Here is a 24,285-nt window from a genome sequence, read left to right as displayed (position 1 = left end):
CTTAAAATCCATTCCAGATTTTAGCAGAAGGTATTAATTTATGTCTTTTTCACAAACGTTAAACGAACTGCAACGGTCTGATAAACACACGAAGAAATAGGCGCCCTATTTAAAATACCTGTAATTCAAAATGTACTAAATTACAACAGGCTATTTTCAGCCACGCTTGACGTAGAGCACGAGCCGCTGCCGTACAAGCGTTCGAGTTTACGGAGCTTTTCCCGAAACACCTGAAGGCATCTCGCGACCCCACGATCACATCCGGGACATTCAGCTGTTTCACATGTCACTCGCTGCAGCTGTTGGGAGACTTTTTTTTTCCGCATGTGAAGAACCTCCGGCGGCTACTGCGGTTTGGACCTCAACTTCTTGGAGCAGAAATGGTAACTTCATTAATACCCTCGTACAAAAACGTCTGACTCCCCGTCTGGACTGCGTGCTGTCCGGTTCTCCAGCCGGCTCGTTGCGCTTGTACCGCTGACTGAAGGCTACGATGCTAACGTGATAGCTAACAGTCGCAAGCAGCCTGACAGGTGGCGGAGTTTAGCTAAATTTAGCACGATAGCCATTCGCTAAGTTTCATTCATTTTAAAGGGGTCTTTAACACGCGCTTTATATCGCGGGCGGTTGAACTTCATTACTCGCAGCTGTTGCCTTTTAAACACGGTGTATGATGTAGCCTGTGATGTGTTAACAAACTTAACTGTGATGTTCAGCAAAAAAAAAAAAAAAAAAAAAGCCTCTTCTTAAAACTTTTTGTGTGTCTTGCCACTGTTGTAGACATCATCCACATGACACGCAGCGTTTGCTGCTGTCATGTGCAAGGTGCGGGTTAACCGTGCACGTGTTTCCTCCCGACAGGCTCTGATGGGAATCCAGCTGGTGGTCAGCCTGCTGGCCGCCAGCATCATGCAGAGGATGGCCCCACATTGCTCTTTTGCACGCTGGCTCATCTGCAACGGCAGGTATGTCCGCCCTGACAGGCGTGTTTATCGTACACGTAATGCGCTTTGCGCCGTTCACATGCATCGTTCCCGTTGTTCCTTCCAGCTTGTTCCGGTTTAAACACCCTTCAGAAGGAGAGCTGTGCGCGTTGGCCGGAAAGCAGATGCCCAAACAAAACAGGAGAGACAGGTGAAATTGCGGAGGGCATTTTTTTTTTTTTCCCCTTTACACATATGAATCTTTGCATGCTTTACAATGAAGGTACAGACTTGTGCCGAACTTCACCGGTGAGTAAAAAGATGACTACCACAGACACAGATTTTTTTTTTTTTTTAGTTTGCTTGCTGATTTACCTCTGGCGTCTGTATCAAGCTTTTGAACATGTTTGTGCCGTTTCCCCCTTGTTTGTTTTTAGGAGACAGAACGGGGAGAGCAAGCCGCTCACTGTACCCAAAGACATCGACCTTCACCTGGAGAAAGCTCCAGTCAACGTGATCGATGCTCTCGGTAAAACAAACACTCCTTTATCGACATCACAGTGACGTAGTGCTCCTAGCTCAGCTGTTGATTACTGTATTTTTCCAGCACTTTTCACTGCATAAAAAAAAAAAAACACTCTATGAAATGTAGTTAACAGATATGGTACAAAAAAAATAATATTCTGATGCACTTTTTCTTTTTCTATTTTCAGTTCTGCGTTTCTTCCTGGAGTACCAGTGGCTTGTCGATTTTGCAGTCTATGCAACGGGTGTCTTCCTGTTCACCGAGTGTTACTGCAGTGTTGTAGATGCCAGCAAAGAGGTCAACCTTGGAGCCATCTGGTGTGTCCTTACTGTTCTCTTCAGTCTGTATCCTTCAACTATAAATTACTTACTGTCACTTTATTATCTGATTGTAAAGCTGCAGTCTTTAACTTTTTGCAAGATGAAATATCAGAGCTGATGAAGCATCTAGTCACATTAGTGACATTGTAATATCTTATTATCAGAATGTATGCTATCATTGATAAGTCATATTATTAATAGCTTGTATATTTTCTGTATTTAAAAAAAATGGTAAGAAACAAAACAATTAAAGAGTGTTAGACTGGATTAATTATATTTTGACCTCTCAGTTGGTTTCCTTTAACTCATAACTCCTCAGAAAGACCCTTCACACGCTGATGAGCCACTACTTCCGCTCAGAGGAGGGTGGTGAACGCTCAGTGTGCCTTGCCTTTGGCTTTCTGTCTCTGCTCGTAGCCATGCTGGTGCTGGTGGTCAGAGAGGACTACCTGGAGTTTGGCCTCGAGTCAGGCTTTTCCAATCTGTTTGACAACCTGGAAATCTTTGTCAAACAGCAGGGCTATGCCGACTGGTCGTAAGTATCTGTCAGTTCAAAGAGGACTTGCAGCTGAAATAGGGATTTGAAGGAAGAACTTGGGGTATTAAAATTGATTGTCATTTCATCTTGTATTAAGGGACATCTCTTTGATTTAGTACAATACATGAGCTACGCTGAACAGGCTGTACTTGGTCTCAGTTATTGTTGGTGGTTGTTTTGACTTCAGTATCCCAGTGACCAAGCTGACGGTGAAGCTCGGTCTGGCTGCCTTCTGTGCTTACATCGGAGCTCTCCTGGCCTTCCCCGGTCTGCGCCTGGCTCAGACTCATCTAGATGCCGTACAGATGAACTCTGGCCGCCCGCACATCCAGTGAGAACCGTTGCATGAAACATATACCCCTTGTTTTGTGTTAACAGCACATTAGCCATGCTAAGCTCTATGGGCGGTGCTTCTGATGTTTCCTGACAGGATTTTGCTCCACATGAGTTTCCTGTCTCCAGTCATTGTTGTGGTTCTGTGGGTAAAACCCATCGCAAGAGACTTTCTGGCAAATGCACCTTTGGGAAAGACTTCTGTCACAATGTGAGTGCACATATTTGTTCATTTTATCTACTATAGTAACCCTAATTCTTGGACAGAAACGACAATTTATAATGGGCATGTGATGACTCTCTGATAATGTCCTTCTTGCAGAGTGCCCAGTGCAGCATTTGACAGCATGCGTTTGTGGATCATCGTGGTGCTGTGTGTGCTGCGTCTGGGACTGACCCGTTACCACCTGCAGGCCTACCTCAACCTGGCTCAGAAGTGGGTGGAGCAGATGAAAAAGGAGGCAGGACGTATTGCTGCCATTGACATCCAGAGGAAGGTCTGACATGGTTTTAGATTTTAAACTGTGATTCCTTTTCTTTCTTTCTTTCTTTTTTAAACATAAACAGCTAAACAGAGACATTTGAATATTTAAACACTAAAGAGTTGAATTGTCTTGAACTTTTTAATTCAGAATTTGTTATGTCTACTCTACAAAAAAGTAAAAACTCAGTAGGTACCTATGAAGAATAAAGTTAATGTGCTCTTTTCCAGGTTACACGTGTGTTTTGCTACCTGACCGTAGTTACTCTTCAGTATCTGGTTCCTGTTCTGCTCATCCTCTTCTCCACACTGGCACTCAAGGCTCTGGGTAAGTAAAAAAAACTCCCTCAGTCATCACACGCTTGATCTTTTAAAGGAATAGTTTGACTTTTTGAGAAATAGGCTTTCTCCCTTTCTTGCAACGAGATAGATGAGAATATTGATACCAATGTCATATCTGTCCATTAAATATGAACCGACAGTGAGGAGACAGTCGTCTTAGCTTAGCATAAGGTCTGGAAACAGGAAAGCAGCTACTGCTTCAGGCCAAAAATGTTTTCAGCACATAACTCAGCCATAAACAGTGTTTAAAAAAAAAAAAAAAACTCGGTCTGAAAACTGAAGCCAATGCGAAAGTGCAATACCACTTATTGCCACTAGGGGCTGGCTCTTAAACAAACTCTGACTCCAATAGACTCCCATTCAAAAAGTGTCATCTTCTCTCATGGAAACATAGTGGGATGCTACTTGAAATCAGCGTAAAACTGAAACATCACATGTTACACTCTAGATTTACAATAAAATAAACAATTGGTTTGGGGTTCAGGTATCAAATCCCAATCTGTGTGAATCCCATATCAGTTGTCATTAAGTTTAGCTTCCATCGTTCGTAGAAACTGAAGTTATAAATACTTACAGCTCTGAAAGATTTGATTTCGATCTGCTATCACCTGTTGTTGAGTGAGAAGTCAGAAATACTGCGGTCTTTTGAAATGAATTTAGCCTGCCTGGTTAGCTTTTATAACCTGCAGCCACAATCTGAAAATGAAGATATGAAATGTTGTTGTTCACTGGTCGGACTGACAGAAACAATTTTAACATCTTGACATAATCTGTAACACTATTGTCGATTCAAATAATTGTAAAAAAGATGAAAGAGCTGAAAATATTGATTTGATGAATAGAAAGTTTAGCTGGGACTCTCTTGTATTTCTCATGAAGTGAACTTTAAAAACCGGTTCACTGGTGGTCCTAGAGTGACGCTACAGTGATGTCTTTTCACCCACAAACCATCTTTGACAGAGCACAGTCAGCATCTCTGAGCGCACACTAACCAGCCTACAAATTGTCGGCGTAGCGCTTACAGAATTAGCAGTAATTCTCTACAGCTATTGCTTGTGACATCGGTCATCTCGAGAAAGTAGTCGTCAGCACTTACAGTAAATGAGAAGGTGCTTACCTGCATGTTTTCATTATTGGTCGTTACTCATGCCAAGTAATGAGATAAAAGGCTTTATTAGACATCAGCAAGCCTCAAAGCTTGTTGAATCCGTGTATTTTGCCGACTAGGAACTGGATACAAAATATAATTGCTCTCAGGACCAAACTCTTTGAAACAAACAGAATATAATGCTTGTGGTATTGGAAGGCTGATTTAGTTACATAAGCATAGATTCGTGCTTGTTGTTTCTAACTAAGAGACTCTGACTGCTGGTTGTAGGTGTAGTTGTGTATTTACTTGACAGACATGTCAGGGAGTTGTAAAGTGAACTATTCCTTTATTGTCACATCCGGAAGAGTTAGATTAGATTTTTTTTTAATTTTTTATAATAGCTTTCCAACACATATTATAGTGTCAGTGAAAGCTGACAAACAGTGTTTTCCTGCAGGGGACTTCTCCTGGAGTACGGGTGCTGAGGAGACCCCCGGGGTGACACCAGCACTGGTGCTGCCCACTGCAGCACCCGTCCTGCCCGGCGGCGTCGATGAAGATGATGAAGGGGTGGAGGACATGGAGGAGGACATCCAGGCCACAGTAGCTCGTCTGTCAGAGACCTTCACAGCGCTGCGGTCCGTCCTCACTCCTCTCTTCTTCCGAGGTTTCTTCGCCTTCCTCACCTGGTGGGTTGCTGCCTGCCAAGTCATCAGCTCTCTGTTTGGCATCTACTTCCACCAGTACCTCATGCACAACTAAAACTTGAGTGTCACACCTCTCCACAAGCAATGCAAGGCCAGCTCTCGGCTGATGCGACGCTGTTGCAGAGGATGCCTGCAGACAGCAATGGGAATATTTAAATGAAACACAACTACAGACAGAGGGCACCTTGTTTTTGGCCATAACAGAATTTCTGATCAAAGTTGGACACTGTCTGTTGCAATATGGATTGACTACCTTTTAGTCCTTGTAACTTATTGAGACCAGCAGGCTACTGGTATCGATAACATAAATATACCGAAAGAGCTGGGGCCTTTATCACAAAGCAGGTTTAATTTAGTGCTTTAGTAACACGTATCACAAAGTGTAGTTTCCTTTGTTTTGCGTGGTTTCACTGAGCCGACAATTGTTCATTAACCCGCTTCACAAAGCAACTAGCTCAGTTATACCTGGCTTTACTGAACCGAGCATAGTCATGTACACATTCAACATCAAAAGAACTGTGACTGAAATATTTAATAATGGAAAAAAATGACACCCACAACAAACCTATCATGTCATAAGGCTGCTTTTCAGTACAGTGAATTAAAAAGCTGAAGAAATTGAAGGAATATACAGATTTTCAAAATACAGCTCTAGATGAGTGTCAGAATTAGAATCTGTCTTTTTAAATATAGCTTGTTCGGCATGTTTAATGGTCCAAAAAAAAAGAGACATTTTATGTCTTTTTGTGTGTGAACAAACTATTATGAGTGATACGATAAACACTTAAAGGCTCTCCCTGCTGTTCAAAACGAAGTTCAGATTGATGAAGAAGAAAATGAATAAAAGCTAAAGAAGAATAATCTGATCCACATGTTACAGTTATAATTTACTCGGTTAATTCTTTACTTATTAATCAATTGGTAACTTAAGCGCTCAGTTGGATGATAATGTGGCAAACTTGTTATAAATACAGAGTGGGCACATTGTTGTACCAAGATCATTTCTTTTACCTTTCAAAGTTTGCGATTCAACCGCGATATGAAAATGTCCATTAATGTCTCTTTGTGATACAGGCTCCAGTTGCGTCTTTCAGCTACTTTATCTGCATCTTTTCACATGTATCTCTGCCAGTGTTACCTGAATTGTTCTCAATAGAACACGTATATGCTGCATATCTTAAGGTACCAGGGCAGGTTATATTACTTGATCCCGGAGTAGTGAGATGTATTTTTGTGAGGGGCTCTTTGTCGCCCTTAAAGAACCGATTCAAGAGTGCTAAATGTTTTATTTTGTTTTTATTGTTGTCCTTTCCTGCTGTTTTTCCTCCTTTTCCGCAGAGACACTTAGTGGCATCAGATCGAGGCTGCTCTAGTGTAACACGGTTGATCAAGAATGAGTCTAAACTGTAGTTCTGGCTGTGAATCACAGTCCAAAAGCCAAACACGGAGTAGCTGTTGCTTTTATCGAAAAAGTTTCCTTCATTTTTCCAAAGTGCCTGGGAGCTGAAGGGTTTTAAGTCTGTTTTAAAATCTCCTTCCTCCCTGTTCATACATATTTAAACAAGTAGAATCTGTCAATGCATTAAAATTGACACTCCAAACACACTTCTGTTTTACATGTTATTTTCAAGCACTACACATTTGCAACATTTTAAGTTGCAGTGACTTAATTTGCAAGTTTTTAGTCTCTGCTGTTCTTTTTTTTTATAGCCAATAATGTTACATTAATCAAATCCTTCTCTGAATCCGTCTTCATTATGTATTTTATTTATTTATTAATATACATTGCTTCAAATACCTTTTGTCATTTAGAAATGATACAGATTGTGTAAATCTACATTTATTATTCTGTTTGTGAAGCGTTTTGATTTTTAGTGTGTTTTTTTAGATCGTGTGTTTGACTTGAATGCTCTGAAATCATCATACTGTGAAGTTTAAAATGTTGCTTTTTGAGATTTTCTGAATGCATGGTGTGCAAAACTTTGGCTGTAACCTGAATGCTTTTTGTGTGTGTATGTTTGCAGCTTAATAAAAACGTGCACTATTTTCATTTTATTGTAAATGTTAAATTCTGCCCTGCCTCAAGGAGCGTGGGACGTATCGCAGATAAAACGTTTCCTTTTAAGAACTGGTGCTCCAGCTGACAAAAGACATCATGCATTACAATGGAGTGTCTCGCCACAGTGCTGGGTCCTGATCTCTGACCCCAAACTCCTGAGAAGATCATTCTTTAATCACTGAAAATTATTATGAACCTCATGCCCCTCAAGAGTCTGGGAAGATATATATTTGCGGCTGCTCAACTTGGCTGCAGGAGCCGTTAAATTTTCTGGACATCATCCAATTTCTGGACAATATTTCATTTGTCAAGTTGCACTGAATGTACAAATTCTATTTGACAGTGCAGCTTAAAATCATTCAAACTAGAGCTATAAGCTTTAAGGCATAACCAAAAAGATTTACATGGCAGTTGTGTAGCACAAGTTGAGAAACGTGACCTTTCACCAGCACAAAACTGGAGGGGCTCCTTGTCTGAAAGCTGACATGATTTATTGGTGATATCAGATGACTTCCACGTCCAATCAAAAGACACAAAGGTCCTCCAATTTAGGGCGGGACAGGTGCCTCACTGTTTTTTTTTTATGTGCACTGGGACCTGCTTCACTGGATGATATCAGCAATCACAAAGCCACTGAGAAGTGAACAAATTTGGCAGTGCACCAACTAACGAGCCAGACATCTCGGAGAGATTAAAGGAAATTTAAAGGGAAAGTGTTGCTGTTCGGTAACATGATTCAGGAGCACATTTATAAGTAACATCTTCACCCAGCATGACCAGTCAAGCTCTGTTCCTCTCTGGTTGTGGGTGAGAGTGGCCAGCCTAATGAACTGAAAGGTGACAGGGCTGACATGTTTACATAATCACATTACTTATGTGCATCTGTGCTAGAGGCCTAGAACCTCTTCAGTCTGCTCTGTGGACTGCAGCAGGCCAAGTCAGGCAGCCATGGCTGGCTGTGGTTGCTATAGAGACCAGGATGTGTGTGGGCGGGTGTGTGCTTGCACAGGACCCAGACATGCCCTACAGACTGGGCCCAGCCTGGTCTCAGGGGAGCAGACCAGACATGACCCCAGTGAGAGTCTCTTTTCATTTAGGGAGGAGAGACGACAGAGATGGACCAGGGCTTCGCTCCTCCATGTTCCCCCCCTTTGGCTATTAGTTGAAATGGAAAGGAAGGCAAATGCTCCATAGGGGTAGCATAAGAAAACACTCTGGCATAGTTACCGAGAGACAACCAGCTGTGGAAATGAGCCTTTTTGAGCTGAATGTATTTCTTTTTTCTTTTTTTTTGACGACATAAAGGTCTGCAGGCTTTTAAGTGGTCCATTCGTGTTGCTCTCATTTGGTGGCTGCGTGGTGAGCTGCCTGACAGGGCCCTGACATGATAATGAGGGAGTGTGTGCGTGTGTTCAAAAGATGGAACGAAGGTGTGTACCGCGAAATAAATGGACACATGAAAGCTACACAGTGGAGGGCATTTAATCTGCCTTAACATTGAATGTACATTAATGAAAACAACACAGGCAACAGAATCATATTTTTTCTCTCTAAAAAAAGATAATAAACTAAACGTCCTTTGTTGAAAAAAAAATCAGGCCAGGGCAAACATACAAATTAAAATGTCTTTATTTAAAAGGAATCACAACAAATGTCAAATAAAAATCCGCCTCTGTTCTGTTAGTGAAGCATTCAGCAAACATGAAAAGGATTCAGTCCAAAACATCTGAATACTGATAACTTGGTATTAATCCACGTTAACTGCATAAAAAATAAAAGGAGAGCTAATTCTACTGCAAAACTTCACAAGCTGGCTCCCTAAATCTCTGCAGAGTTTGTCATGCTGTCTTTGCTGAACGCCGCCAGGGTGACATCATTGAACTTGGGTCCTGTCCTGGAGATTCATTAGATAATAAACCACCCCAAAAGTAAAGGCAGGTGCTCTCTGCTCTGCACTTTAATCCCCATCAGTGTGACAATGTAAAGTAGGATGACCCTTTGTGGACGACTAGAAACAACCTGAATTTTGACAATATTTTGTCAATTGCCAAACATTATATGTAAAACTAAAACACGTACACAAACTGGTTAAATGAAACCAGATGAAAATATGAATATTTAGACTCATTTATTACACAGTGTCTCACATATCTCAAAATATTATAAGCTTAGTAAACTCTACAATATGCACTAAGTGAATAAAGCCCTTCAGAAAAAAGCAACAGACTTTAATATTACTGGAATCCAATTAGACCAAATATAGACAAATACAAACATCTTTGGCTGCCGCAGTATTTGAGTGCAATTCATAGGGATAGTACTGATACACTTTGGTCTTGGGCTGCCATCAGTTTTGCTACTGACAAAGTAAAAAGATAAAACTATCATCATTTGGAGGCGCTCTACAACTAAAGCTTAAAAACAAAACTGAAAAGAAACCATTTTTAAACTTCTCTTTTAAAACCACTGATGGCCAGAATATTTTAGGATGGATTGATTATTTTTCAAGTCTGTCTTGAACAAAACCAACATGTCCAAACTCTGGAACAGCTTTTGGCTCCTGTAAAAAGTTCCCGTTGTTCACACTGGCCTGAGGAGAAGCTCTCTTAATGTGAATCTATTGGAAGAGATGAAGACCCAAGATCTACAAAATCCAAGATTTTTTTGTTACTCTACAGAGGACACGTTTGCTTTTGTATCAGATTGTGCTGTACAAATAAACTTGACTTTACTGTCTCCTCACCAAAGCACAGCAATGAGGCATTGTCTGAACAAACCCAAAGAAGAATTTTGACCCTTGAAGCCTACTGTTTACTGAATTTTAGATTGAATCTTTAAAAAAAAAAAAAAAGACATCAGATTTAATCTCCCATTATTTATCTCATTAACATGCCATGATGGAGGCTATACTTCTCAGACAAAAGGAACAACAGTGGCAACCAAAAACAGATCAGCATTGTTTAAAGACAGGCTTGAAAAAAAATGCAACCCTATCGTTTAAAATGCCCTCTTGTAGAGGGACATTTCCCTATCTCCAGAAAACCTAAGCCTCCTGTAATATTTCTATACCTGTTGTCTAATTAATCAACTCAACTCAGCTTTATTATTAAGCACCTTTCATACAAGCAAGCAGCCCAAGGTGATTCACATTAAAACAACGCACAAAAAAATGTACAGCTGTTTTCCAATTTTCACACCTAAATAGGTCAAGCGCTGAACTACTCAGAACGTTTGTTGATCTGAAAGCCAAATACGTTTGCAGATGGATTTTGCACTTTTGGAGAAACTCAGTTGGTCCCGCTGTGCTGACTGCAGCAAAACCTCAACAAAGTCACAGAACAAAACAAACACATTTTAAATTCTTCACATTAGCTCAACACAGAAAACTAAACCTAACCAAACGAAAAGCAAAAGTCTGTCTATCTCCTCACGGGATCAAGCAAGTGATGCAGAGAAGAGTTCTCCACTGCCCAGGAGAGACCAGCTCTGTGTGAGGAGACAAAGAGAGGCGTTCCTCTCTGGGATGACGGGGCCACATCAGCCCCGTCTGGTTTTGTTGGAGGATAACTGTTGAATGGGAGATGGTGGTAGACTGCAGCAGCCGGCTATCTCTGCCAGCCGTCACTCATCTCTAACTGCCTGAGCGGCTGCCCTCCTTCCTCCTCGTCTTGCGGGTAGCAGGCTTTGGGGAACTCCTTTGTCCCATTGGTCGGACGGTTTTCTGGAGGGGTATGGCGAGCAGAGTCGGGGTTGCTCATTGGAGAATGCTGCCTGAGGTGGTGCAGAGGAGGGGAGGTAGGTGAGGACATGTGCTCGGGAGAGGTACGCTCCGATTTGATGCTGAGGGTGAGGGAGGGCAGATGTGGAGAGGTTGAAGAGCAAGACTGAGAGGGGAAGGAGCACCCCCCACTGGACATCCTGGAAACAACAAGAGGGAGGACCAAAGCAAGTTGAACACTGAGTTGAGGTCATCAGTTCTGCAGCTAAAGGGCATCAAATGCAGCTTCATGGCAATTGGATGCAGTTGAAAACATAAAAAAACAACAACAAAAAAACAGTTTGCGAATGAGGCATTTGAAATTCATCCACTTTGGATTAGAATACTTCTTATCCTGCATATAAACAACAAGTAGAAGCACCAGAATGTGCGGGATTCCTTATTGTGGAAAAAATACAGCAGAAGCTTACTTTAACATTACTAAACAAAAACTTTCCAGATTCAAATAATATATCTATTTTTTCATTTAAATTAATTAAATTTAATCTTTTCCTATAAATTATAATTTGTAATCTTTCTTATTTTACTTATTGAACACTTTTTTTGCTTTAATTATTACAAATTTTTCATCTCTAGTATTTCCTTTTAATTCATTCTTTTCTCTTTTGTTTTATTCTGCTCTGTTCTTTTTGATCATCTATCAAATTTAATTGTCACCCCTTTTCTTTTATGTAAAAATACATATATTTTGTTTCCCCTGTTGTTGTTCATTCTGACTTTTAATCATTTTGTTTTGCATGTTAATTGGTGACTTTATTGTTGTTTTTTTTTAGTGGCAATCAGTATATGTTTGCCTTTCTGAATTATGTAGGCTCTTGTAAATATGAAGAAATGTTTGCTGCTGTTTTGTACCTGTTGAGAATTTAATTAATTGAAAAGTTGCACGCAAATGCCAAAAAAGAAAACATTGTGGGAGCAAACACCAGTGTGCAGGTTCAAATTTTTGACCGGTGACTCCATATTTTATCCACATAGTGGATATGGAACGTCCATAATAATATATAATATTCTTACCCAGGACTTATATGAGGCCCATGGGGCTCCTGAGGCGGCTGTGCTGGTTGCCAGGGGTTCACAGTTCCTCGTTGTAAACTAACAGACTGATAAAAACCAGGCTGGCTGTAATCTGGAAAGAAAGAACCCACATGGATTTAAAATAATGATAAAAAAACCAAACAAATGGATTTTCATAAAACAGATTCAGTGAAAGGAAGGAAAGATTATCCTAACTTCACTGCAAGACTAGTTTGACATTTTGAGAAATATCCTTGCTGAGAGTAAGATGAGAAGAGTAGTAGTTTATTTATGTAGGCTACAGTAAATATAAAAGCTCCAGTCAGCAGCTGGTCAGCTTAATATAGTTTAGCATAATGTAAAGACTTCAACTCACAAATTAACATTTAATATCATGTTTGTTTTTAGTCTGTACAACTGGGAGTGTGCGGGACTATTTCAGGTCTGGGTGTAGCAACAACAGGAATGTTGTCGTCACTGCGGCGTTGCCAGGAAACCAGCAGAAACTCTTGGAGGTCACTGACACTGCACAAACCTCCGGTGCAACCACAACTTGACGTTTTTTGAAACAAATTAAACAAATGAGCAAAGACGTGTTAACCAGTGCGTTTCAGAGCTGGTCGGGTTTTTTTTTTTTATGCAGCTGAACAGAGCCAGTCGGGGTGTTTCCTCTTGCTGACATGCTGTCTTTATACTAGGCTAACCGAACCGGCTGCCTGTGGTGGGTTCATTTTTACTGTACAGAATTGAGAGTGGTATCAATCAGCAGGAAAGTGAATAAGATTATTTCATAAAATATCAAAGTAGTGCTTTAAAATACCTTTTCAATGGCAATGTTTTTTTTGTGGTTTTTTTTAAACATTCAGTAGTCATTTGTAGTTTCTGTTTTCTATATTGAGCACAGAACAGACGATGCTGAGAAGACGTACCAGGGCCTCCAGGGGAGGGGAGGCCATACCCTCCCAAACTGTGACTCAGCAGTCCTGCCTTCCCCATGGTGACCATGGAGCTGCTGCTGTGCAGGCCCTGGTACAAGAGACCCCTCTGATGATCAAGGAAACAGAAACAGTCATACTGAAAATCGCGAGTTTGCCGTGATATAGTGATGTCACTGTATACACACACTATGTAGAACTTGTGAATATAACTACGAGAGGTGAGATTAAGTAAAAAAAAATTTAAAAAAAAACTGTGAACCTACTCGTGCAAGTTTGCGGAACAATTTGCAGGTATCAGCACACGAATTGAGTTCCAATGAAGAACTTGAGGTTTTAGAGGCATAGCTGCTCACAGTACATGTTAGATTCACTGACACCTATTTGTAACAGCTACTTACAGCAGAGTTGTGGTTCGCACGTGTGGCCCCCACGGCCTGATTAACAGCATCTGCCCGCAGGTTCTCACTGCCCAGGTTCAGAGGAGGGCTTTTCATGTCCAGAGCTCGATTCAGATTGCCGTGGGAGAACACGGAGTAGCCGATACCTAACCAGTGAAAGAAAGGAGCAGGAAGTGAAAAGAGACCTAAGGTTTCACTTGCAGAGCGATCATTTGTTTTCTGTGATACATTCTTCACATCACACTGCTGCGATCTACAAGTGTGATAAAAAAAAACAAAAAAACTTCTGTTTTGTTTGACCTTTGAATTTGATCTTTACAAAACAATGGTTAGCTACTGTGTTGTTTACAAGTTTGACTGTTTTTTTTTTACATATTCCAATGTATTGACGACATGACAGAAGTGATTTTGAACTGATCAAAACCAAAAACTTTTGTTCATGTAACTGATCAGGGTTTAATGACATCACAGTGCATAATTCGAATGGTAAAAGAGGCTAACATGACAGACAGGTGTGATACATTGTAGAAACCACAGAACTGGTTATAGCTGCTGTCACACTGGTGGAGGGCCGGTTTCACAAAACAGGCCGACTGCATGTGTGGATTAGTGCACGCACACACACACACACACACACACACACACACACACACACACACACACACACACACACACACACACACACACACACACACACTTCCTGTGAGTTCACAGCCAGCTGCACAGATGGTCGACTATGCACATGTGAATTTCACAGCAAGAAAGGCTTTAGGAGAAGTTGATGGATTTCCGTGCGTAAAGATTTGCCTCTATTTTAAGCCAGAAAAATACTAGTTGTTCAATATTTAGGTGACAAAGTGTAACGTTCTGACTAAAGAACTGCATGTCTTCAATACCATTAGGTTAAAAAAAAAAAAACAAGTATTATTCAGCAGAATCTGCACATTATATTTTGTAGTGAAACAAGCTGATCTGGATCTAAACAGTTTAATCAATATACATAAAAAAAACAGCAGAGAAATTGGATTATACATTAAGCTAAATAGTAACATGCTTTTGCATACACAAGATAAATTCCAATAATTATTTCACCTTGTAGTTAAAAGGGTTTTGGTACAGTGTTTCCTTAGACCTTCCAGGCTCACCTGCATGTGGAGACATGAATGCAGTGTGCGTGTGTGGTGCAGCAGGACTAGCAGAGCCGGGTCTGGAGTTCAGAGATTTAAACCCTGGAGGTCTGTGGGAAGTCACGGCGGATCCAGAAGAGTTGGGGAAACTGTTCTCGCAGCCGGCCGACACCAGGAACTGCGTCTCCGGTGAGAGCAGGGATGGAGCCTGAGGAGGAAAGCACATATCATAATAATAGTATGACACAGAAACTGGTCATGGCTAAATATTTGATCCGTTTCAGTTAATTAGAAAGGATAAAACTAAGTAGGATTGGCATCAGAAATCAACTGGTGGATTTTCTTCCTTCATAGTTTCAGCACGTTTTGTGTGTGAATGTGTGTTTGTGTTGAATGTAGAGCAGAAGTGTGTGTGGACTGACATAGAAGCGTTGGCGAGCCACAGAGAGATCCATGCCCTCACTGAGAGGATATTTGTCTGCTGCCACCTGCATGCTCTCCTCACTGTCGAGCTCTGAGCCGTCGAGGCCGAGGCCTTTCCTGCGCAGGGTCTGATGCAGAACAGAAAGTGCACGTGGAAAATTACCCACAATGATACCATGACGGTTTAGAGCCACCTGAAATTCTTGGTTACACTTCCTGCCTGAAATTCTAATAATAATTTTTGGAAGAAAGTGCATTATAACAACTCTTGAATTCAACACTGAGTCATAACTAACTTGACTGTCATGTCAGAACTTTGTGTATCAAAACTCTTCCTTCACTTAGTTTACAGCACCTCCAGTATGTCCGTGTTGGTGCGGCTCTCGTGCGGCTCACTGTACTCGGTGTATTTCAGCAGCACTTTATCCATGTCTGTGCTGGCGTACTGGAACAGACGGTTGGTGCTGTTGAAGATGATGAGGGCGATCTCACAGTCACAGAGCACGCTCAGCTCATAAGCTTTCTTCATCAGACCAAACTTACGCTTGGTGAAGGTCACCTACGACGGAAAAAACAAGAGGTTTGTGTCATCGTGCTTTTTAACGTCAGCTCAAGACTTAGAAGTGTACTGGCACATTTAAGAGTAAATAAGTAATCAATTTGAGCACTTGGGACAAATTGATTAGTTAACATTACAGTTTAAAAAAAACAATAAAAACTTTTTTGTGCCGTTTAAAAAAAAAGACAGCACAAAATACTACGGGTGAAATTTTAAAAATATCATGTATTCTCTAATGACACCCAAAAATCCAAGCGGATCAATTGCAAATACTAAAAATCTTAACTGTCAAGTATGTTTATTGCCTAAAAATCACAAGTTCATCCCGGGGGATTTAACAATCTGCACAGCAACACTGTCTATCCTCTGACCCTCTGTTCAGATAACAGAAAACTCCACAAACAAACAAACCTTATCACCACAAAACATGTCGTCTTTAAGATCAGATATGAGAAACAAATTGTGTTTAGCTGCAGTCTGAACACAGTTAAAGAAGTTTCTCTGGTTGTCTACATTGACTCTTTGTGTTGATGTGTTTTCTTTTTAAAATAACATCCAAGCTGTTTCACATCAACATATATTCATCTAGAACTTACATTCTTATTAACATGTCAAGAGGCTATGAACCGCAGTGTCGCGCAAACATGATCTCGTGTCTGAAAAACACAAACTACCATTATACTGTAATCTGTGCTATCACATTCATCCTCCATCAAACCGATATATTTTTTTTAGGTTTCGTCAGCCTGTTAGTTTGCTCAATTTGCTCAGTGTTGAAGAACAATCAAAGTATCCCTCCAAGTATTTTGTTAAATTTAAAGCAATGGATCAATGTACGAGCTTTACCTCTTGGCAATAGATGATTCAAAATGCTTGAATTTACACCCAGAAATTATACGTGCTACAATTATTTTAAAATATAACTATAGTCCCAGAACTGTTTGTCATCACACTAAATACTATAATGTGATATTTCCTCTGTCATGCAGGACTAAGAAATGTCCCATGTCCTTGCCACACTAAACATACTCAACACATTTACATTTCAATCAGTACAGCTATCAAATTGGGCGTTATGTGTGTGCACTGCTGTGCTTGATTTAACGACTACAGTATCTGTGCAGAGTGATGCGTCTACTCTACATTCTGCTGTGTATCTTGCACAAAAAATATGCCAGGTAAAAATGTAGAAAGATGTCCATCACAAGTCCCCAGAGTCCCAAGTGATGTCTTCAAATGTCTTGTATTATCTGACTAACGGTTCAAAACCGGAAGATATTCTGTTTTTAAATATATACAACAGAGAAAAGCAGCGCATAGTTGAGAGATTGCGACCAGGAAATGTTTCGTATTTTTACAAAGAAAAAGTCTCAAAATAGTCACTTTATAATTTTCTGTTGATCGCTTAACCGTCTAGCATTTCAGCAAGGAGAGCTACTGTAATATGACACTGTGCAAATATTGTTTGGGCAAATGTATTGTTAAAAAGTTTCTAATGCGAATTACATATTGCATGTAGGCCCACCTGTCTATTCCTCTGATCAAGAATACGCGAAATTTGTATTTTCTTTCTTCCCATTTTTTCTTCTTACACTCTGACACCTGTGAAAACAGAAAAAGAAATGATTTAGGATACAATATACTTTCATTACCAACATTCAAACTGCTGTAGTGAACACCCACATTGATAAATATGACCTGAAACAAGTTACAACCTTTCCTCCTCTAGATCACAGAACGCTAAAGCTGGGTGACAAATATGTCTTGAGGCTTAAAGTTATGTTTGTGTGCAGTTGAACTGATTCATTATTGCGCTGAATGTGAGCCTTTCAGGGGAGAAATGCATCAGAACAAATGAACAATACTATTTCTCACATTCATATAATTTTGGTGGGAAAATGTCATCCGTTTGGTTTCGGTGACTCAAGTCCCTTCCCCGTGGTAGTGGCAGGCTGTTTATTTTTACCACCATGAGGCGATGCAGTCTAAAGTTAGAGCGGCTCTTGCCGGGCCAGGAGTCCACACAGTGACACCCTCGCAGTCTGGGTTACCCCGGGGCCAGCAGCACAGTGCTCGACTACACCACATGGCCCCAAGAGACAGGGTTAAAAATACAGACCACGGCTCCTTTTAAAGGTTCAGCGGGCAATAGCTTGAAACCAAACAACCGAAGGAAAACAGTGTGTTTTTGAAAGATGGCTGACACTAAAAGCCACCCACTCCTCTCTCATGCACAGCCAGGTCAGAAAAAAAGCAGGATTTGAACGCAAAAACGTGGATGAATGGTGGTTGGCTTGAGAATGTCCATTTTTGAAACTCACACCAGTTGTTTTTCTGGGTCTAGTAAACCCTGCCCCCGTAGGACCGTATAGAACTAGAATGTAGAGACAAACTTGAAATCAGAGTTTCACTGACACTCTTTGCATCATAGGAGACAGCCATTAAGTCACTTCACTGCAAAACTGTACAACACTAAATCAAATGAATACATACATTTGTTAACGTCCATTTTGCACTCACTATCAGCCCAGGAGATACGTTAAGTGATGGTTGGACTCTGCTGACCTGATCGTGCAGTACTTCTCCAAAGCCCTGAGGAGTTTTCACTGGTTTTCCCCTTAATTCTAGACATGTATCGGACTTCTCTATATTTAGTTGCCTGCCCCTCCTGATGGTGCCTGAGCGGATATGGCGCCCGTGTTCCCACGACCCCTAAAGTGCCCGCTGTCCCTCAACGTAAACTTGGCACACAGGCATCTAGGGCATTTCTGGAAGAATCCACCACTTTGCCCTCATGATTACCTTATAAAGTCCTATGATCTCTGCTGCGCTGAATATGCTGCAGAGACAAGACACACCTCAACAGTGACAGCTGAAGACATCATCGCCACAATGTCTCGATGGTAAAACAAAGCTGGCAGCAGTTAACGAGGACCACAAATGGAAGAGCATTGGTCTGGTAACTAACAAATCAGCTACCACAAAGAACACACACCAAGGCAAGCTGTTCTGTTTTTTTGGATGAGAAGTGAGACCATTTAACCTCAATTGAAGCCACGTTAAAGGTGAGATGAGAGGGAAGTTCAACATATGTTCCAATCAGGGCAGGCAGATCTTTATCTCAGGGTTTTACAGAAGGTTCCTCTCCTCTCAGATATAACCAATTGACAACTATCAGAACCACAGACAGCCCTGTTAAAACACATGAGCAGCTGCATAAATATAGCTACACCTCCATGTGAACAGCATGGAGTTCGCGGTAGAACGTTGTGTGGTTTAGTAGGTTTGTCGAAAGCCTAAAAGCTGAGACAGGCAGGAAAAATCTGGTTGTGCCTCCCTGCTAATTCTGGACATTTTCCCATATGACAACTGCCATTTGAGGTCTGTGTACGCACAGAACCAGCCATGCAGCATGCAGCCACCGCTCATGACCTTGCATCTCCAAGGTCAGCTCCTGAACGTATCATCTCTAAAAAAAAAAAAAAAGTGGACATGAAGATGTTTTTGTTTTTATTTGCTCATTTGTTTGCAACGCCATTAACTAGTCCCAGAGGTACTAAAATAAAATGTTAATGCAAAACAGAATCACTGTCTGTCCTGTAATAGTGAAATAATTGCACACCTATTTTCTCTAGGGAGAGACGGCACCTTTGTCGGATGGTTTCCCAAAGGCGAGACAGTGGAAAACACTGAGCACAGACACATAGCAGGGCACCAGTAGCTTAGCTCTCTGAAATACCCTGGGATCTTCTTACTGATCACTGGGGAGCTCTCTTTGACAACACATGCACCGAAAAGCTTGCACACCAACAGAAGAGATCCTTTCAATTTGCTTGATCTGTTCTGATATTGTAGAGCCCACTGGGTGTTTTTCTTGCTGCAGTGAATTGTATGCATGACTGAGAATGGAAATAAGCAGGGCATTTCTAAAGTATTGGGGGTTCTGCTTCAATGGTTTTCCTTCCATGAGTCATTCAGAGCATGGTGGCTTGTAAATGTTTCAGTAACTTGGTAAACACGTGTAAGCATATTAGTCAAGGAAGCCAATGACTTATTCTGTGGCGGCAAAGCAAATTCCACTGGTCAATTTGCAGTGCTGGTCGTTAATTATAGCTAAATAACCAAATTAATATAACCATAAAGTTACTTAAAGGTTTTGCATCTGCTGTAAAATATTATTTTCCATTTATTTAGATGTGTTTTTCTTAAAAAAATGAAAGCAATCAAAAGAAAAACTGTACCTAATATGATCCATTACACTAAGACATCTGACACATCTGAAATCTAACAGCGTTAACAGTATTCCCTGTTTTAGTCACTCTTAAAAGTCTCATCAAAGTTCTGTGTTTAGACGGCAAAATGTGAAACCAGGCCCAAACCTTTTTTCAGAAATAATCCAAACCCCATTTGTATGATACACATAATACGATACATATACATCCTTGCAAATCCAGGTTGAAAAGGGTGAATTGTAAGTTTGAAATGTTCAGGGCACAGCATAACTCATTCAAATTGAAACATGTCTCAAGAAGTGAAAGGCTTTCAGGTAACATTTTTGTTTCTCAGTGAATTTATCACACTCCGCGGCCCATGACAGAAGTTTGCATCGCGAGGATCTCAACCTAAACAACGCTATTTTTTATATTACAGTTAAAGTGTCTCTACCTAATTTGGGGGATACACAAATGTCTGTGCGTTTGTGTCATCTACGGGGTCAGACAGTTTATGTGCTCACCAGGCCTTTGCAGAATAAATGGTGAGGAAATATTTGTCTAATTTTAACTGGAGATAATTGAATTGCCTTGATATTTTTGATAGAGCCAAAGAAGCAACGGTACACGCAAGCATGAGCTGAACATTTGATCTTTCCATAAATAGAGAAAAAAAAAAGTTTTCTGGGACTTTATAAAATGATCCACGGGAGGAACCACGAGAGGGAAACTTCTTTTAAAACGGCACAATGGCAGAAACTACATTTCCTTAAAAAAGTATCATCTTGAGCCAATATTGTCACCTCGTTAAAAAACATCATTTTTAAAGAGGTAACAATTTTGAGGTCAATTGCACAAATGCTAATTTTGAATGAGACTGAGCTGTCAGATGATTGAGAAGGCAACAGGTTGAAGAGATAAGAGAGATCTATCTATCTATCTATCTATCTATCTATCTATCTATCTATCTATCTATCTATCTATCTATCTATCTTTCTGTCTTTCTATCAGAGGGGGAATTATGCTATATTTTTAATAAAGAATAAATTCGGAACAAATTGAGCCGAGATGCTTCTTAAAGTCCAACCAGTCTGTGCTGAATGAAATCAAACAGTCATGGGATGTCTCTGTCCAAATGACGAGAAAACATTTTGCACAGCAAGAAGCTATTTGGCCCTAAAAATAAATACAGTAAAAATACATAGCTGAAAAATGTTTGTTGATAATTAGGCCTAATAAATTGCTGACGTCATTCAAAATAGACCATTCAAAAATAGCCTGTCTGTCCCCGGGTTGCCAAGCACCCCTGTCTAATATAACCTCCTCTATGGGCAGCTTTCAATAACACAGCAACAGGTACTTTACGAACAGCTGTGTCGTGAAATCTGCCACACAGGAAACACAAGGAAACTTTACTGATTTGCCTTGAAAACCGAAATAAAAGAAAATAAATCTAAACACGCACGCTTAAAAACAAAAACGGAGCATCTGGTCTCACCTGTTCCTCGATGTCCCTATTTTCTCTGTTTACTTCTGTGAGTTTCACCCGCTTGATGGAGACCAAGCAAACGGGAAAAGTTGCAAATAAGAAACACAGATGTCTGAAAAGAGCAGGAGGGGGTCTGGCCGTATGATGCCGAGATATTCACCTGATGCAGTGGCAGCGGGTGGTTCAGGAGCGCTGCTTTCCAACAGCTGGCTGCTGCAGCCCGCCTCTCTGTCACCCTACACCGCCTCCTCGGCCGTGTCATTGGACGCACTCCTGCGCCTCCCATCCGCCTTCAGGCGCATCCGTCACTGTGCAGGCAGTCAGCAAGTTTACAGAACAAGTTACAGTTATACCTAAAGTTATTCTTTTAGTTCAAGGCCACGGAAAGATCCACATGACAGACGATTTATTGTCCCAAGAAGACCTTTAAAAATATGTTTGCTTTTGTGTATAATTTCTACACCACGGGGCTAGTGGTGACAGTATAGGCAGTGAAAAATGCTCTTGTACATGAACAGTCCCCTTAATTTTGGGGATGGAAAATATGAAATCTAAACCATAAAAAAGTGTAAATGTGTAAATAAGGAGAAGCAATTAAGCGGGATAGCGACAATAATAAATAAATAATAAAAAAATTCCCCTCGGGGATTAATAAAGTATATACATACATACATACATACATACATAATTCAAAAAGATAGGCTTTAAAATGAGGTAATTCGTCTTTTTTTTTTTTTTTTTTTTTTTTTGCTTTTTGCTTGTGGCCACCAAATAGCCTATAAACAGTGCTCGAAGTGAGCCGGTACTCAACCTGCAGTAGCCTTCACTTCGTATTATTTTCTTCCCATCAATTAATCTGGGCGATTCGTAACGCCCCTAAATAGACTGCATTACCCAGGGGGCAATGCGTGACGCTTACCTGCTTCCGTTCTGGCGGAGTGCTTTTCTCTGTCGGTAGCTCGTCCAAGGAATGTAACATTAACCTTGCAGTAATGTTGGCCAAGAGCCTGGAGAGCACCCAAAAAAAAACACGAACAGTCAGACAATGACACAATGGAAGTATTAAAGTAAAAATCATATCCCTTTTATATTTAGTCTATGATATATCCATCAAGTTCTAAATGCAGGCATAAGAAAAACCAAAACAGTGCAGCTGCACTTCAGTGTAACCCCAGAACAAAAAGGGCCATCTCTGTAGTATGTCAACATCTTCCTCCCAAACATGGTCAGTGCTTGCTGAATTCACGCTACCATCAAATATTAAATTGGATAATGAACCGAGTTCATTTGAGAAAACCGGCTAAAGTCACCATCAATCGAATGCTACAACTTCCTGTGTCAAATTCAAAACCCCTGTTTCAAATCAAAAGCTCTCTAGTGTTTCAAAATGTCCTCCTGATTAAATACATTTATTTTGTGAACATTAGCGATATCTCTGACTGGGTCCATGTTTTATTCACTGTTGAAAGTCAGGGTGTCATACTTAATAATTTGTTGTGACTGGTCGATACACACAAAAACATGTGACTTCCGGCACTGAATATAAAACAGTGTCTGCTTCAGTGCCGTTGTCACACAATGCAAAAATTATTTCCACTTTCAAACTCTTTGACCTGAATATTTGACGCCCAACGTCCGACAATTATTCAATATTAAAACATGTCAATTATAAAAGCAAAGGTCAGTGAAAAAGACAGAAAATAAAAGCTGTTTTTGTTTTATTATCAGTTATTCCTTGCCCAGATTTTAATTTAAAGACTCCTATCTGGGGGATGTCAATCCAATCATTGGAAACCGCTGCCTTAATGCCTTTTTAATCATGTATGTTTGGTTAAAGAGGCGCATCATGACCTAATGGCATTTCAATTTCGTATGAGATTTTTTTCATGACCTGAAAATTCCATATTAGAGTATTAGAGTATTTTATAGAAGCGGTGACATAGTTAAATTAAATAAATCAATCATTTGGGGGTATCGTTTGTTAAAGCAACAATATTTGGAGAGGAAACCTCAGAGTCTTTCATAACACAGGGTTGCTGGATAAAAAATAACAGCGGTATAGTGGCCTGCATTCTCTCCACTGAAGTGCCTTTTAGTAGTTCACTGAATACCAAATTAATCCATGTCATAAACATTCAGTCTCTTCATCAGTAGATGATGGGATCACAGAGAATTTAACTTGAGACTATAACTGTAATTTTGTCCCGTGAATATGGATAAGACACAAATTACAAAAACCAAAAGGCTTTAATTCAATACCACTCCACCATTAGTTACAAAAATAGCAGAGTTCAAGCACCAGTTTTCTGGTAATCTCAACAAACATTTAACATACAGAAGCGGAGAATACAATATATGCTCTGAGGCTGCTGTAGAATCATATAACTGTTTCTGTTTTTGAGTTCAGCTCCTGTACTAAATCAACCATGGATACATACAGATAGACATGATTATGCAGTACAACCTGTAAGCTCGAGAATGCCATGTGTCCTGCTACATAGTCCAATCAGATTTGCTGTTCTTATTAATGAGAAAACCTGGATATATCACTGATGAAAAGTGTGGAAATTAAAATGATGGAAATCAAAGCGAAGGCACTAATGGAAAGCAGACGTGCTGTCAGCTTAATAGATATATTTAGAGGTAATAACTGAATCACTGCATGAGCTGCATTATTGACTATTTTGGGATGTGACACAATGTAGGCTACTCCTAAAAATAATGTTAGCACAGATCATCTGTGTAAGTGTGGATAACAACTCTATTTTTCTCCCTCACACACAGACAAACATATTAACATGCACACATAGACACACAGAGCTATACGTACGCACAAACACACACAGTTCCAGATCCCCAGAGGTGGCTCAAACTGTTCATCTGATGCAATAGTTAGCAACATCCCAGCAGACTGCCACAGCCTTTACCTCCAGGATTCATCTGCGTGGGCCTCGTTGAGCCGATGGAGAATACAGCAAATCCCCATCTGTAAATACAGTGAGCTAATCACCTGTAGCAAAAGGGAAATT

The 24,285-nt window shown here is 40.4% G+C and overlaps 2 protein-coding genes across 2 annotated transcripts; one reads left to right on the top strand and one right to left on the bottom strand.

Moving 5' to 3' along the window:
- Positions 1-277: 277 nt before the first annotated feature.
- Positions 278-7,310, top strand: tmem161a (transmembrane protein 161A). Its single transcript, XM_069150143.1, has 11 exons — positions 278-383; positions 862-965; positions 1,051-1,134; positions 1,361-1,452; positions 1,637-1,793; positions 2,089-2,304; positions 2,495-2,638; positions 2,738-2,851; positions 2,963-3,137; positions 3,353-3,449; positions 5,011-7,310. Exons 1-11 carry the CDS (start codon positions 381-383, stop codon positions 5,313-5,315), a joined length of 1,491 nt encoding a protein of 496 aa, XP_069006244.1. The 5' UTR covers positions 278-380; the 3' UTR covers positions 5,316-7,310.
- Positions 7,311-8,932: 1,622 nt separating this feature from the next.
- mef2b (myocyte enhancer factor 2b) lies at positions 8,933-24,131 on the bottom strand. The gene is made up of 12 exons (XM_069150142.1): positions 24,087-24,131; positions 22,176-22,263; positions 21,417-21,564; positions 21,266-21,316; positions 17,082-17,158; positions 15,353-15,556; positions 14,997-15,125; positions 14,593-14,782; positions 13,448-13,593; positions 13,041-13,155; positions 12,112-12,223; positions 8,933-11,237 (listed from the first exon to the last, which is right to left on the bottom strand). Exons 5-12 carry the CDS (start codon positions 17,133-17,135, stop codon positions 10,925-10,927), a joined length of 1,263 nt encoding a protein of 420 aa, XP_069006243.1. The 5' UTR covers positions 17,136-17,158; positions 21,266-21,316; positions 21,417-21,564; positions 22,176-22,263; positions 24,087-24,131; the 3' UTR covers positions 8,933-10,924.
- Positions 24,132-24,285: the final 154 nt, after the last annotated feature.

Source organism: Embiotoca jacksoni, unplaced genomic scaffold (genome assembly GCF_022577435.1).
Source record: "Embiotoca jacksoni isolate LCO1_2020_lvr unplaced genomic scaffold, fEmbJac1.0.p SCAF_16, whole genome shotgun sequence".
Lineage (NCBI taxonomy): Eukaryota > Metazoa > Chordata > Actinopteri > Embiotocidae > Embiotoca > Embiotoca jacksoni.
The sequence above is the reverse complement of the archived record's forward strand: the minus strand, read 5'-3'. Positions and strand labels throughout refer to the sequence as shown.

What these genes read in the sequence shown, in the direction of transcription:
- tmem161a (XM_069150143.1), top strand. An exon ending in CCATTGACATCCAGAGGAAG is followed by an intron (nt 3,138 to 3,352) that starts GTCTGACATGGT and finishes GCTCTTTTCCAG; the next exon opens with GTTACACGTGTGTTTTGCTA. An exon ending in ACTGGCACTCAAGGCTCTGG is followed by an intron (nt 3,450 to 5,010) that starts GTAAGTAAAAAA and finishes GTTTTCCTGCAG; the next exon opens with GGGACTTCTCCTGGAGTACG.
- mef2b (XM_069150142.1), bottom strand. Translation starts at nt 17,135, where the DNA reads ATGGGAAGAAAGAAAATACAAATTTCGCGTATTCTTGATCAGAGGAAT. An exon ending in TTGATCAGAGGAATAGACAG is followed by an intron (nt 15,557 to 17,081) that starts GTGGGCCTACAT and finishes TTTCCGTCGTAG; the next exon opens with GTGACCTTCACCAAGCGTAA. An exon ending in ATTCATGTCTCCACATGCAG is followed by an intron (nt 13,594 to 14,592) that starts GTGAGCCTGGAA and finishes TTCACTGGTTAG; the next exon opens with GTATCGGCTACTCCGTGTTC.